The sequence below is a fragment of the Podarcis liolepis genome (genome assembly GCF_965112155.1).
Source record: "Podarcis liolepis genome assembly, chromosome: 3".
Taxonomy (NCBI): Eukaryota; Metazoa; Chordata; class Lepidosauria; order Squamata; family Lacertidae; genus Podarcis; species Podarcis liolepis.
The window spans coordinates 78,842,725-78,857,144 of NC_139557.1; the positions used below are offsets into that span (position 1 = coordinate 78,842,725).

General features: G+C 41.0%; 1 protein-coding gene across 19 annotated transcripts in view; it reads left to right on the forward strand.

Moving 5' to 3' along the window:
* RYR2 (ryanodine receptor 2) overlaps positions 1 to 14,420 on the forward strand; it is a 243,937-nt gene that overhangs the window by 124,862 nt on the left and 104,655 nt on the right. For all 19 annotated transcript variants that reach the window (XM_083496695.1, XM_083496708.1, XM_083496706.1 and 16 more), the window contains 12 exons: positions 295 to 641; positions 1,781 to 1,895; positions 3,762 to 3,922; positions 4,840 to 4,999; positions 5,209 to 5,295; positions 6,004 to 6,230; positions 7,639 to 8,428; positions 9,101 to 9,301; positions 10,154 to 10,259; positions 11,813 to 11,956; positions 12,962 to 13,235; positions 14,001 to 14,115. In XM_083496695.1, coding sequence (XP_083352821.1) covers positions 295 to 641; positions 1,781 to 1,895; positions 3,762 to 3,922; positions 4,840 to 4,999; positions 5,209 to 5,295; positions 6,004 to 6,230; positions 7,639 to 8,428; positions 9,101 to 9,301; positions 10,154 to 10,259; positions 11,813 to 11,956; positions 12,962 to 13,235; positions 14,001 to 14,115 — 2,727 coding nt within the window. The remainder of the gene's footprint in view (positions 1 to 294; positions 642 to 1,780; positions 1,896 to 3,761; positions 3,923 to 4,839; positions 5,000 to 5,208; positions 5,296 to 6,003; positions 6,231 to 7,638; positions 8,429 to 9,100; positions 9,302 to 10,153; positions 10,260 to 11,812; positions 11,957 to 12,961; positions 13,236 to 14,000; positions 14,116 to 14,420) is intronic.

The following is a 14,420-nucleotide window of genomic DNA, read 5'->3' on the forward strand; positions in this document are numbered from 1 at the left end:
TTTTTAAAACCAAGACTTGACTGCTGTATTTTTACCTAAATATTAGATTACTAAAGTGCTTTTTGCAACTGTTGGAGGGTTAAATTTTTAATTGTACTGTTGATGCTCTAATGGGCAGCTTGTACTAACAGTAATCTTACCTTGCAAACTTGTTATAAATGCATCAGTGATGTTCATATTAATATTTTAATATTTTAATATTTACTTGCTATTAAAAACCTTTGAATGCAAGTAAATGTGCATTCAATTTTACATTTTTCATTAATTTTACATTTTAGTTTTTGCATTTGGTAGGTTACAAGAATAGATGGTACTGCGGACAGCTCCCCATGCTTGAAGGTCACACAGAAGTCCTTTGGCTCTCAGAATAGTAAAACAGAAATCATGTTCTATCGGCTCAGCATGCCTATTGAATGTGCAGAAGTATTCTCTAAAATGCCTGGAGGAGGAGTGCCCAGTTCCAGCCGCCTTGGACCAAAGAATGACTTGGATGATTATGATGCAGATTCTGACTTTGAAGTTCTTATGAAGACTGCTCATGGTCACCTTGTACCTGATCGTATAGAAAAAGAAGCTGTAAAATCAGAGTTCAATAATCATAAAGACTACACACAAGAGAAACCTTCACGCCTCAAGCAAAGGTCAAGTGGTTTGATCTCTCTGTGGTATTTTAACCACGCTGTTTACTTTCAAGGTCATGCAAATTTCCTGCTTACTGTTCTCTGGGAATTGCCTCTGCATCATAGAATCAGTGCCTGTTGCTGCTGGATAATTCAGTGTAGACTTCAAATATTGTTTCTGGGTTGTTTCTCAAATCCAGCATCTCTTTCTTTGTCAGGATCACCCATCCCCAACCCTGCCCCTTTCTCTCTTAGAATCACCCCCACACCCCCTCTATTTCAGGATTATCCATTCTGAAATACAACACTCCCTCCTCCTTTCTCTCTCAGGATCACTCCCAGCCACTAAACTATTTCTTTTCTCTTTTTTTCCCCACATGTGACCCCTCTCCCAGCACCCCAAGCGATTCACACAAATACACATTAGTCTCTCTGTCTCCTCCCCACCATTCTGCCCCTGGTCACTTCACTGTCTTCTCCATCTCAGTTTCCCCCCCTCCTTCCCTCCCAGTTGCTCCCTACTTGTCCCCACACCTGGTTGTTCCTCAGCATCCTTAACCTCCACCCATAACTGATCTAGGAGGGCAACAGCAGTGTTTCTGCATAAGTGCCATGGGTTCCCATTATAAGGCTTCACCAATTTTAATGTGTGCCAGGTAATGGGTGTAGACAGTTGGGTGGGATGGTAGCTTAGGGTGGGTGGGGCAGAGAAGCAAGATCTTTCTGTGACTCAGGGCATGGCTTGATTATTAGACTTCTATCCAATTAAAGACTTCTTTCCAAAACTGGAATATATGCAACACTAATTTTTTTTTTTAGGTGAGCAAACTGTGCTCAGGCAACCCCCCCCATTCCACACCATTATTCATTTTAATAATATGTTCTTCACAAATCTCTAGGATAATGTATGCCTAAATTACTCAAACGGGTATGTTATCCTGCAGATTTATGAAGGACGTATTATTAAACTGAATAATGGGGAGTTTGGTTAAGCACTGTTTGTGTGCCTTTTTAAAAAAAATATTTCATATTCTAGGTTTGATAAACTCATAAACAGATTTTATCAAATGGAGCACTTAGTATTATGTTTATCGAACCATTGTATCCAGAAATTATAAAATGGTTATTTATTCTCTCTCAAATATTTTGATATATTACAGATTTATGCTGAGAAGGACGAAGCCAGACTACAGCTCAAGCCACTCTGCAAGGCTCACTGAAGATGTCCTAGCTGATGAAAGAGATGATTATGATTACTTAATGCAAACATCTACAGTATGGCAACTTAGTGTTACTATTTGTACTGTGTTTTCTCAGATAATTGCCATGTTTTTTCTATTATGATAGTACATAAACAGCTTGAAATTATCATAGGCACCATTCTTTAATTTTATTGATGACTATAAACTGCTTATCCGTGAACTGCAGCTACTGAATTACATTTAAATTATAACCTTATTTATTATTATTAGCTCATCATTGCTATATTGTGTTGACTATAAGGCTGAACCAAAATGTACTGGGGTTCAATTTTTATTCGATGTGTAGACTTTCAAAGCTGGTTGTTTCCCACCTTTAGTGGAGTTACCGTGTTCTACTTAGCATGGAGGGATGAGAAAGACGAAAGGATGTAATATTGTTTAGCCATGTCACCTCTTGCAATCCCTCACTCAACACCAGCCTGCTGATGACTTTAGATTCAGAGCCAATCTGGGCAATGACTTGTGCTTTCTTCTTACCCAGTGCTACTTGATATTCTGCGGTTGTCCTTCATTTGTTAGATGATAGCCAACAGCTGGGACGTGGGTGGCACTGTGGGTTAAACCACAGAGCCTAGGACTTGCCGATCAGAAGGTCGGCGGTTCGAATCCCTATGACGGGGTGAGCTCCTGTTGCTCGGTCCCTGCTGCTGCCAACTTAGCAGTTCGAAAGCACGTCAAAGTGCAAGTAGATAAATAGGTACCGCTCCAGCGGGAAGGTAAACGGCGTTTCTGTGCGCTGCTCTGGTTCACCAGAAGTGGCTTGGTCATGCTGGCCACATGACCTGGAAGCTGTACGCCGGCTTCCTCAGCCAATAAAGTGAGATGAGCGCCGCAACCCCAGAGTCAGCCACGATGACTGGACCTAATGGTCAGGGGTCCCTTTACCTTTACCTTTGGCCAACAGCTAAGCTGAGAAGCAGTTTATTTGAGCCTCTGGTTGAGTACTGATCCCAAGGGCTATGTTTCCCTTAACCTTTTGGACCAGAATATGCTTGCTATTATAGTGTTGATAACTAGCTGACTAGTTTGTAGGCACTGGACAGCACCACAACCAAGGGGTGAGTTCCCTGATGGACCCAGTGAGGTGCCCTTAAGCAGTCTTAGAAGTAGGGGCTCATAGCTGTCCACACTCCCAGGTTGGTGATGGCAAGCAGAGAGAGTGGCTTATACTATCAGCTGTCATAAAGCAGCCTTCATTCCTTCCCCACCAATTGGCCTGGCAGGATTAGGCTGTCCATGCAACACCAAAAGGTCTGGAATCTGCAGCCAATACATTTGAGACCTGTTTTAATCAAATCTGGTGTGGGTTTCCATCATTATGTCCTCCTCACATTCTCTCCCTAATATATACACAGATTTTTTTGTCAAGTACAATGCTTATCTCACCAAATTATCAGTGTTAATTTCAAAGCTGTTAATTACCCAGTTTTGTACAGATGCTTTTACTATAATAATTGTATTTAGCTTTTATAATGCTTTCATTACCATATTTGTCAATGGTGTCTATAAATAACACAATATGGATATTTAAAGTCAATCTACTATCACATAGCAACTTCACTGAAGTTATTTAATGGTGTATTTTCACAGTTGAAGCACATTGGCCAGTGCTACCAGTAATATCCCATGCAGGACATGGAATTACTTTATATTAGAAAAAACATTGCAGGACCATGCCATTCAACCAATTTACAAAGATGCGTGTTTAAAAATTTGTACTGACCAGTAGGTCAAAGAAGGGGCTGTTTGAGGACAAAATGAAATTGAAAACACAATATAGGTTTTTGATTATGAGTCATTTTTGGATTTTTATGCAATAAGGAAGTTCTCGCTCAAAATGGAAAATTAATATTTTGGGTCTTTTTAAATTTCTTGACAGTATTATTATTCTGTGCGTATCTTTCCTGGACAAGAACCTGCTAATGTCTGGGTGGGCTGGATTACATCTGACTTCCATCAGTATGACACAAGCTTTGATTTGGATAGAGTCCGTACTGTTACCGTAACCCTAGGAGATGAAAAAGGGAAAGTTCATGAGAGGTTGGTTTTGTTTCTCTTTAGATCGGAATTATGTGATATCAAAACTTGTGCATCATAGTGATTCCATTATAAGACTAAGGATGCTCTGTTGATTTGTAATGTTTCTGTTTTTGTTATTTCCGTAAAGGGCTTCGTGAAGCTTTATGTTTTTAATTTTTTTCAATCCAATGCAAACTGTGATCCAAATACACTTAGTAGCCTTTGGAACGTAAATTGCAGAACCCTTTCTCTGTCTATGTAGTGAAAAATATTGACTGCTGTTTTTGTAGTTAAAGAACATTAAATGTAGCTCTGTGCTATTACTCCACATTTATAGAGAGCAGTTCAGTTTGAATGATCATTTCAGGCTTCATAAAAGCTGGGAACAAACATTGGGACCAGTCATTCATCCCCTCTCATCCCCTTATGTGCTGCTTCAGCCCTTCATTTCTGACTTAGGCTAAGCCAGAGTTCCTCATTATGTCTGAACAGGGAGCTCTAGCTTAATATTAATTAACAAGCCTAGGTAATAACTGGGTTTATTATGCTATCTTATTGGCTGACATTAAGCTAGAGTTCCCCACTTTCGACATAACAGGGAAGTTTGGTTTAATACCAGCAAGAAATGAAGCGCACAAGTGGCACACAGGGAGAGAGAGGAGTCTTTGGCCTCAGCACTGCTTCCCAGCTTCATTAATCATGGTTTATGAAGCCTGGAATTATGATCTGAACTAGGACATTGGATGCAAGCCCTTGAAAGTGAAGGGTGTGTGAATTCCTAATGATTCTAGTAGGACATAAGTGCATAGTTAGAATAATGTAGCCCCTATGCATGCAGGTGCCCATGTGTACACTGGAGCCCAGTGGAGTTTGAGATCTTGGTTTGCAACATTCAGCTTCCACAGTATCTCATATGCTGCTCATCTTTTGAAATACAGCATCAAACGCAGCAACTGCTATATGGTATGCGCTGGTGAGAGCATGAGTCCCGGGCAAGGGCGCAATAACAATGGGCTCGAGATTGGCTGTTCGGTTGATGCTGCAACTGGTGTCCTGTCCTTCACAGCTAATGGCAAAGAGCTAAGCACCTATTATCAGGTAATTCTTAGGTTGTCACTTGTTCAAGAACAGACAACTAGACATAATAATAATAATAATAATAATAATAATAATAATAATAATAATAATAATAATGGAGTATTCATGGAAAATAAATTTCCATTCCCAGAAATTTCATCCTCAGCTGTGTTTGTTTCATGCACTTATCATCTTGAATTATAATGCATTTCTGTTTGTTCATAATTTAGGTTGAACCAAGCACTAAATTATTCCCTGCAGTATTTGCACAAGCCACAAGCCCCAATGTTTTCCAATTTGAATTGGGAAGAATAAAGGTAATTTTAAAACCATTTGTTCCTGTGCTGTGTTGTTGAATTTAGAATGTTTGTAATATTGGGGTTTTTCTTTGAGTTCATAAACCTTCGAAACAGTATCACATAGTGTTGAGAGGTCTCTCCTCCTACTTACTCACAGAAGCATAAAATTACTACAGTGGTACCTCGGGTTACATACACTTCAGGTTACATTCGCTTCAGGTTACAGACTCTGCTAACCCAGAAATAGTGCTTCAGGTTAAGAACTTTGCTTCAGGATGAGAACAGAAATCGTGCTCCGGCAGTGGCAGGAGGCCCCATTAACTAAAGTGGTGCTTCAGGTTAAGAACAGTTTCAGGTTAAGAACGGGCCTCTGGAACGAATGAAGTACTTAACCCAAGGTACCACTGTACGTGGAGGAGGGGGATTGTTTTTCCAGTTCCCTTTCAATTATTAGGTAGCTTTATGCCCAAACCTTGACTTTTCTGGAGGATGCTACTAAGAAACAGTATATTCAATAGTCTTTCTATAATAAGATAAAAACAAAAACATGGAACCCATAAATGTTGTCAGTCTTCACATGAAAGCTGTATATTTCCTCCCAGGAAACCAAGCGAACCACAAGCCTTTTGCGCACAGTCAGAAGGGGGGGGGGCTGTAGACTCGTCATGCATAATGTTTGCTTTGTATGGAGTCTTAATTTTTGCAACTCTGCCTTGCTCTTTCCAGAATGTAATGCCATTGTCAGCTGGCCTGTTCAAAAGTGAGCACAAAAACCCAGTCCCCCAGTGCCCTCCCCGTCTGCATGTTCAGTTTCTGACACATGTGCTTTGGAGTAGAGTACCAAACCACTTTCTGAAAGTTGACATATCACGGATCAGTGAACGTCAGGGCTGGTCAGTACAGTGCCTGGAGCCTTTGCAGTTCATGTCACTTCACATCCCAGAGGAAAACAGGTATTCCTTGTTTGCATTTATAAATCAAGGTGGGATATTATGGTGACATTCATGCAATGACAAATCATATTTCCGGAGCTTTATGTTTCTGTACTTTATTAATTTTGGGATGTATCAAATGGTGCCTCTCCACTGACCAAGGATCTTTGATCTAGCGAAGACGTACATCAATAGATCAGGGAGGGAGGTGATATTTGCTGATTTACAGCATCACTGTATCACCCACATCCTCATGCTGTCCCAAAGCATCCCCCAACCCTCTTGACCAGATATGGTGAGTTATGGAGTGCAGGAGGTTATGGGAGGGGGAATAAGTGAAAATTGCCTTCCTCCCTGTTCCGCTCTTGAAAGCCTCCAGTGGATCAAAGTGTCTTCCAGCAATTGACGGACATAATTAGACACAGCCCTTTGAAGTTTTCCCCTTTCAGTCAAAATATTCTGAATAATACACTCCCCACCGCACCTCATAAATACACACACAGCCATATGGGCCATAGTCCTCAGGCTAATGAATGGGACTAGAATACTCTTCTCATTAGTTCTGAAGTCTCAGAGCAACTGGAATTTGGAGCAGTGTGGTCCTTCTGGCAGGGAGAGTGGGGGAAAGCTCCTTGCAATTGCTCCTCCTCTGGTTGATGGGATAGGATAGGATAGGAGCAGGTTAGCTTTCCCCTTGCTGTGATGGTCTTCCTGAGGAACAGGGGCATAACATCTTAGTCTCATTTAAATGACTTGCCTGCAGACTACATTGGGTGCCTTGAATTTTTAATATGGTGTTCTTCTTCCTCGCTGTGATTTCTAGTCATTGCTAGACGCTTGGTGGGTGGACCCAAAACAGCCAGCAGTTCTCACCCCCTCAACAAATTAGGAGCAGCACCATGTTCTGTCACTTCCTTAGGACAAACACTTCTTCAGTCCTTCAGAAGCCTTTGTTTAGCTTCAGCTGCTGTCACCATCAACTGGCAGAACTTGAATCTGTCCATCAGCATTCTGAGCCAAGCGGGGAGTTATCTAAGGGAGCCAGCCAAAGGGAGAAGCAACTTCAAAACACCATAATTGGAGGAGGGAATGAAGTTGATCCCCATTGTTTCATTGGTCATATTGATATGTTGAGCAGCATGATGGAGGCCACCTTGTTACTGTTATTTGTTCACCACTCTGAAAACCGTTTTTTGACTGAAGATCAGGGTAAAAAATACTTACATTTTTTTGTTGCAGCTCCTACTTAATACAAGTAGGAGCTGCAACAAAAAAATGTAAGCATCTCTAACAGTAGTATATTTTCATTTCACTTAAGCAACAATTTTCATACTCATGCGGGTTGACCCGTTCTCAGTGATTTTTATAAAAAAATAACATTTCACTTTTCCTAGATAGTGAAGTTATTATTAAACTTTCTTTTCCACAGGTCTATAGACATTTTAGAATTGTCAGAACAAGAAGAATTGTTGAAATTCCACTACCATACTCTCAGACTGTACTCAGCTGTTTGTGCTCTTGGGAATAATCGAGTAGCGCATGCCATGTGCAGCCATGTGGATGAGTCTCAGCTTCTTTATGCAATTGAGAACAAGTATATGCCGGGCTTGTTACGTGCCGGCTATTATGACCTTCTAATTGACATTCATCTTAGTACTTATGCTACTGCAAGGCTGATGATGAACAATGAATTTATTGTTCCCATGACAGATGAGACTAAGAGCATTACTCTGTTCCCTGATGAAAACAAAAAGCACGGCCTACCTGGCATAGGACTCAGCACTTCTCTACGGCCCAGAATGCAGTTTTCCTCTCCCAGTTTTGTAAGAATCAACAATGAGTGTTATCAGTACAGTCCTGAATTTCCTCTGGAAATATTGAAGACTAAAACCATAGAGATGCTGACGGAGGCAGTTCAAGAAGGTAGCCTCCATGTCAGAGATCCAGTAGGTGGAACTACTGAGTTTCTCTTTGTTCCTTTGATCAAGCTTTTTTACACTCTTCTCATAATGGGGATCTTCCATAATGGAGACCTGAAGCATATCTTGCAGCTGATTGAACCTAGTGTTTTTAAGGAAGACACAGTCCATGAGGATGAGACTCGAGTAATAGCAAAAAAAGAATTAATTGCAGATGGACTAAATTTGGAGACAGGAGGAGAGAAGGTCCCAGAAGAAGGACTCCTTCAAATGAAACTTCCCGAGCCAGTGAAATTGCAGGTAATCATGAAATAATCTATCGTAATGACATCTGCTATGGCTGGTTTTTTTCACCCATCCACATTTCTCTATCCTCCATCCAGGCAAGGAAGAGGCATTATCACTTCAAGGACATCTACCATTCAGGCAAAGGCACTGGTAAGAGGTGTGGCCTGAGGATAGTCCAGAGGGCTAAGTAGAGAAGCCTGGAGGACTACTTTTGTCCCCTAGGCCTGAGTCTCTTACCTTCTGGATTGAAGGCAATCCATGGAGGAAAGTACTTCACACAAACAAGCAAACAAGTTTATATGAACAGAATGATTCAAAACAGAAATTAAAGGTTTGTGCTGAGATATGTGAAGGCAAGAGGGTAGACTTTTTTATAGTATTCAGAACGAGAGATAATAAAAACCTGAAATCAAAGACTTTGAAAAATCCCAAAAACAGAAAGGTGCTTGGGTTGTGTTACAAAGTGTGGGGCTAACCCACAAATATCACAACTCAAAAAGAGAATTAGAAAAATAAGGGTTATGCGGATAAACTTACATATTACCACTACTGAAAGAAAAGAGTGTTGTTTGCCATGAGGTTGCCCATCATTTGCATACATCTAACCCTAAAAAAAAATAAAATCTAGTTGAATTTTAATAGTTTGTGTTTTGTAACTTTTTCCCCTTGTTCATTCTCTTTCAGATGTGTCATTTACTTCAGTACCTTTGTGACTGTCAGATACGCCATCGGATAGAAGCCATTGTAGCATTTTCAGATGATTTTGTATTAAAACTTCAAGAGAATCAGCGTTTCCGATACAATGAGGTTATGCAGGCATTAAATATGTCTGCAGCACTGACAGCCAAGAAAACAAAGGAGTTTCGGTCTCCACCACAGGAACAGGTATAACATAAAATAGGAGGCAGCTTCTTATATTCAAGTTTTGTTCAAGGTTAGAATCAATTTGCATTGCATACTGCTTTTCCTGACCAATACATCATCAGATTTTTGGTAGATACAATAACAGAAGAATTGTTTTGGTTTTTCCAGCAAATGGCTAGATGCTAGGTGCTCTAAATCAGGTGATGACCTTCAGCTAGCACCAGATATTGAAATATATTGTCTCCATACATCAAGGTTCCATTTAATTGTCATGGCTAAAGAGTCTAAGGGTGGCACTGTGGGTTAAACCACTGTGTCGCTTGGGCTTGCTGATTGAAAGGTCGGCGGTTCGAATCCCTGCAACAGCGTGATCTCCCATTGTTCGGTCCCAGCTCCTGCCAACCTAGCAGTTCAAAAGCATGCAGTGCAAGTAGATAAATGGGTACCGCTCCAGTGGGAAGGTAAACGGTGTTTCCGTGCGCTGCTCTGGTTTCGCCAGAAGCGGCTTAGTCATGCTGGCCACATGACCTGGAAAAACTGCCTGTGGAAGTGGACAAACGCTGGCTCTCTTGGCCTGTAAAGTGAGATAAGCGCCCAAGCCCCAGAGTTGTTCACGATTGGACTTAATTGTCAGGGGTCCCTTTACCTTTACCTTTAAAGAGTCTAAAGGACATCTGCTTGTGAAACACGGATTCCTCCCCTCTTCCCTCCACCCCAGAGATTAGCTTAGAGCAGGGGGCTTTTTCTCATCAAGGAAGATAGGGAATATTAAGCTGCTATTGGAAGTCTAATAGTAAAAAGTTTCCTCCTATCCTATACATAACCTTGTAAACATATCTGAAATGTAATTATTAATTTGTATGTTTTTCAAAGATTAATATGCTGCTGAATTTTAAGGATGATAAAAATGATTGCCCTTGTCCTGAAGAAATAAGGGATCACCTCTTGGATTTTCATGAAGATTTGATGGCACACTGTGGTAAATTTTTCTTGTTCTTATTCTTACTCTTGTTTTATTTGCTTAAACAAATAAAATAGTTTCATCAATTTTATTAGAAAACTCAAAGATATATTAGAGAAATTACAAAGCCTTTGGGTCTGCATCAGTCTTCCTGTTTCCCAGTTTTCCTCCTAAGCAGGCAACCTCATTCTAATAGTGTTGTGGTGACAAATGGACAGATAGATCATTATGAGGTTTGGGCCCACCAATATCATATTGGTTGCTGTTTGAAGCTTAAAAAGTTGCATAGGTTGTGTGGAAAATACAGCTTCCATGATAGTGGCAAGCTGTAGTCTTGATTCATTGAACTTGGGCTACTAAAGTACATATTTTCAGGCATGTAAAAGAACCAGTGTAGAAGCTATGCAAATAAGTAACTGACAATCATGACAGGATAGTAAAAATCAGAGTGCTCAGGCTTTTTAACCTTGTAATGGTTGCATTACTGTTTGAAGCAAAATTGTGGCTTGATTTGTAGGTCATTAACAGTAAAGGTTTTTGCAGAACTGAACAGAACTGGCACCATGTGGCATGTTGGGGCAAATCATGTGGCCTATGTCACTGGTGATGTTTGCGGGGACACCGCTCTTGCCTGAGTACCCTTCCCCTTTCCTTGGTCTTCTCAGCAGCCATGGTGGCAGTGGCTATTTTTCTTTTTTCTAAATACAGTGTTACCTCGGTTTAAGAACAGCCCTGTTTACGAACAATTCGGTTTACGAACTCCGCAAAGCCGGAAGTAGTGTTTTGGTTTGCGAACTTTACCTCGGTCTAAGAATCCGAACAGTGGAAGGGCACTGGCGGGAGGCCTCATTAGGGAAAGTGCACCTCAGTTTAAGAATGGTTTTGGTTTAAGAACGGACTTCTGGAACGGATTAAGTTTGTAAACCGAGGTACCACTGTACACTGGCTTAGTTAAAGGGGAACTGTGGGGGCCATGGCCCAGGCGTGTTTTTTAAGGGGGCGTAACCAGGAGCCCACACACAGGCTCTCTCATTGAAGCCTGGCTCTGGTGCACGAGGGAACTGCAGAGACAGCCAGCTTCCTCGTGCCCAATGCCACCAGCCACAACTCCATTCCCAGGTAATGCCTGAGTTGGGAGTGGAGAGAGAAGAGTCGGTAGCAACTGCTGTGATGTCATGTGCAGCATGCAAGGCAGCCAGCCATGGCAGCTCTATCCTTGGGTGAAGCTTGACCTGGGGGTGGAGAGAGGCTGCGGCGTATGCACTCCAGGTGTGGTTTGTGAGGCACACCACAGCGGGCTCTCTCTGTGCCCCGCCTCACTTGGGAGTGCACTCTGCACACACACTCTGGGCGACCTGAGCTTACGTTCTGCCGCTGAGATAATATGCTGGAAGTTTGGTTCTGATGCACTGTAGATAAAAATCATGGTTTCCATTTAGCTTTCAAGATGGACCTCCCACCCAGAGTAAAAGGGGGGCGTGGAGGGCAGGCAGCCTTCTTTAGCCCCCCCCGCCAAAGAGTATCTTTTTGACTTCTAGATATCTAATAAACGTTTGATTTTTTATACCTAGGAATTCAGTTAGATGAAGATGGAATTCTGGATGGAAATAGTGATTTAACTCTTAAAGGTCGCCTGCTATATCTTGTGGAAAGAGTCACACACTTGAAAAAGAAACAAGCTGAGAAGCCCATTGATGATGATGCTAAAAAGCCATGTAAGTAAAGTAGCATGTGGATATAATAAAAAAAAACATGATGATTTAATTGCATCAAGCAGAGTCTGATATGTTTGTCAGAATCTAACCGTAACTTCTTTTTCTATACAAGTTTCCGTGAACACAAAAACTACCATCCTTTTTTCAATGAATGATGGCTACTGGGAAAGGGGGGGGGGGTGATTTCCCCATGTGAATGTGAGCTAGAAGCTTCCTGAGCCTGTTTGCATATTTGTGCCTGTTTATGTGTCTTTCTTTGATTGTGGCATAGGGCTGGGCAGAAAAAGAAGTGCATTCCTGAAAGCGTTTGTATGTGTCTGTGCCTGCTTTACAAAATAGTGCCATGAATTCCCCTTCCCTGTGATGCTGCCTGGTTCTCTGTGTTTCTTGTATGTTGGTAATGTGAAAGAAATGACGCTGGTTTGTTCTGCCCAGGCTGGCTCCCTCTGTGTGATGGTGACATAGGGTCTGGCAGCATTCCAAAGAATGCTGGTAATGTATCTGACATGCTCACAGCATTAGCATTTTTTCAAGCTGTGTGTGTTTTCCCCCAGACTGAGAATAATACATCAAATATAGTTGCCATTTTGCCAGTGTACCCATTGATTGTTTTGCTTTCAACAAATAATTTTATTCAAACCAGAAATAATTCGCAGCTTTCAATTATAATTAGGGAATTACCTTCTTGCTGCTGCATGTGTTTTTTTTAAAAAACTTCAATGATACGTTTCCATAAATTAAAAAAAGATTTTTTTGGGCAAATGATTTATGAAAGCTTTAGCAGGTGAATATGATAGTAATACTTTAAAATCCAATGTCACTTCTGTCTTCCCATTACCTTTTAATCAGCTTAACTCTGTATTATTGATTTAGTAAGAATATTCAGTAAAGGCATTTTTCTAAATTTCTAGTTCTAATACGTATAGCATATTATACACTTAACTAGCTGGAGCTGAAGGTGAAAAAGCATTGCTATATATTTGTCTTAATGCTTTCTACATTTAGCAACTCTCCAACAGCTGATCTCAGAGACCATGGTACGCTGGGCTCAAGAATCAGTCATAGAAGACCCAGAGTTGGTGAGGGCCATGTTCGTTTTGCTACACCGCCAATATGATGGAGTTGGTGGCCTGGTTCGAGCCTTGCCAAAGACATACACTATAAATGGCGTATCTGTGGAAGATACAATCAGCTTACTTGCTTCTCTTGGTCAGATCCGGTCTCTCCTCAGTGTCAGAATGGGCAAGGAAGAAGAGAAGCTTATGATTCGTGGATTAGGGTAAAACCCTTTTTCTTTTCTCTTAATTTGTTTGATTAATCCTAGGTCTAATCAAAATGGTCAAAGGCCTGGAAACGATGCCTTATGAGGAACGGCTAAGGGAGCTGGGCATGTTTAGCCTGGAGAAGAGGAGGTTAAGGGGTGATATGATAGCCATGTTCAAATATATAAAAGGATGTCATATAGAGGAGGGAGAAAGGTTGTTTTCTGCTGCTCCAGAGAAGCGGACATGGAGCAATGGATCCAAACTACAAGAAAGAAGATTCCACCTAAACATTAGGAAGAACTTCCTGACAGTAAGAGCTGTTCGACAGTGGAATTTGCTGCCAAGGAGTGTGGTGGAGTCTCCTACTTTCGAGGTCTTTAAGCAGAGGCTTGACAACCATATGTCAGGAGTGCTCTGATGGTGTTTCCTGCTTGGCAGTGGGTTGGACTCGATGGCCCTTGTGGTCTCTTCCAACTATGATTCTAATCAGTTATAGGGGGAAACAACTCTCATGAGCTTCCGTTTATTTTGAAGATATTCATACATTTTGAATGTGAAAAAATGAGCCGCCACCATAGTGATTTCATGCAACTTCTGTCTATCACTGAATGCAGAGTGGCAGCCTGCATAATTTTTGCAGAGTATGCCCTCCTAAAATTCTTTCTCTTATATGACATGGTACTAAAGGGAAATAGTTGAAACAATTATTATTGTATTCTTATTTATTATTGTAAAGTGGTTGGTATATTTTTAAATATTTGATTTTTTTTCCATCGTAGAGATATAATGAACAATAAAGTTTTTTACCAACATCCTAATCTTATGAGAGCATTAGGTATGCATGAGACTGTGATGGAGGTAATGGTGAACGTACTTGGAGGAGGAGAGTCAAAGGTAAGAAGACATTTTAAATATTGACTGTAATGCCAGACATAGACTGTGTACACACTATGCCTTTAAAGCACATTTGAACCACATTCTTTCCCTCACAGAATTCTGAGCACTGTAGTTTACCTCTCACAGAGCTACAATTCCCAGAAACTCTTAGCAAACCGCAGTGCCCAGAATTCGTGGAGGGGAACAAAATGTGTTTTGAAGGTGTTTTAAAGGTAGAGTGAGTACACAGTTTATAGTCAGCAGCTTAACTTTCATTAAGGTTCAAAATCCATTTCCAATGCAGGAGATACATATGATGAATC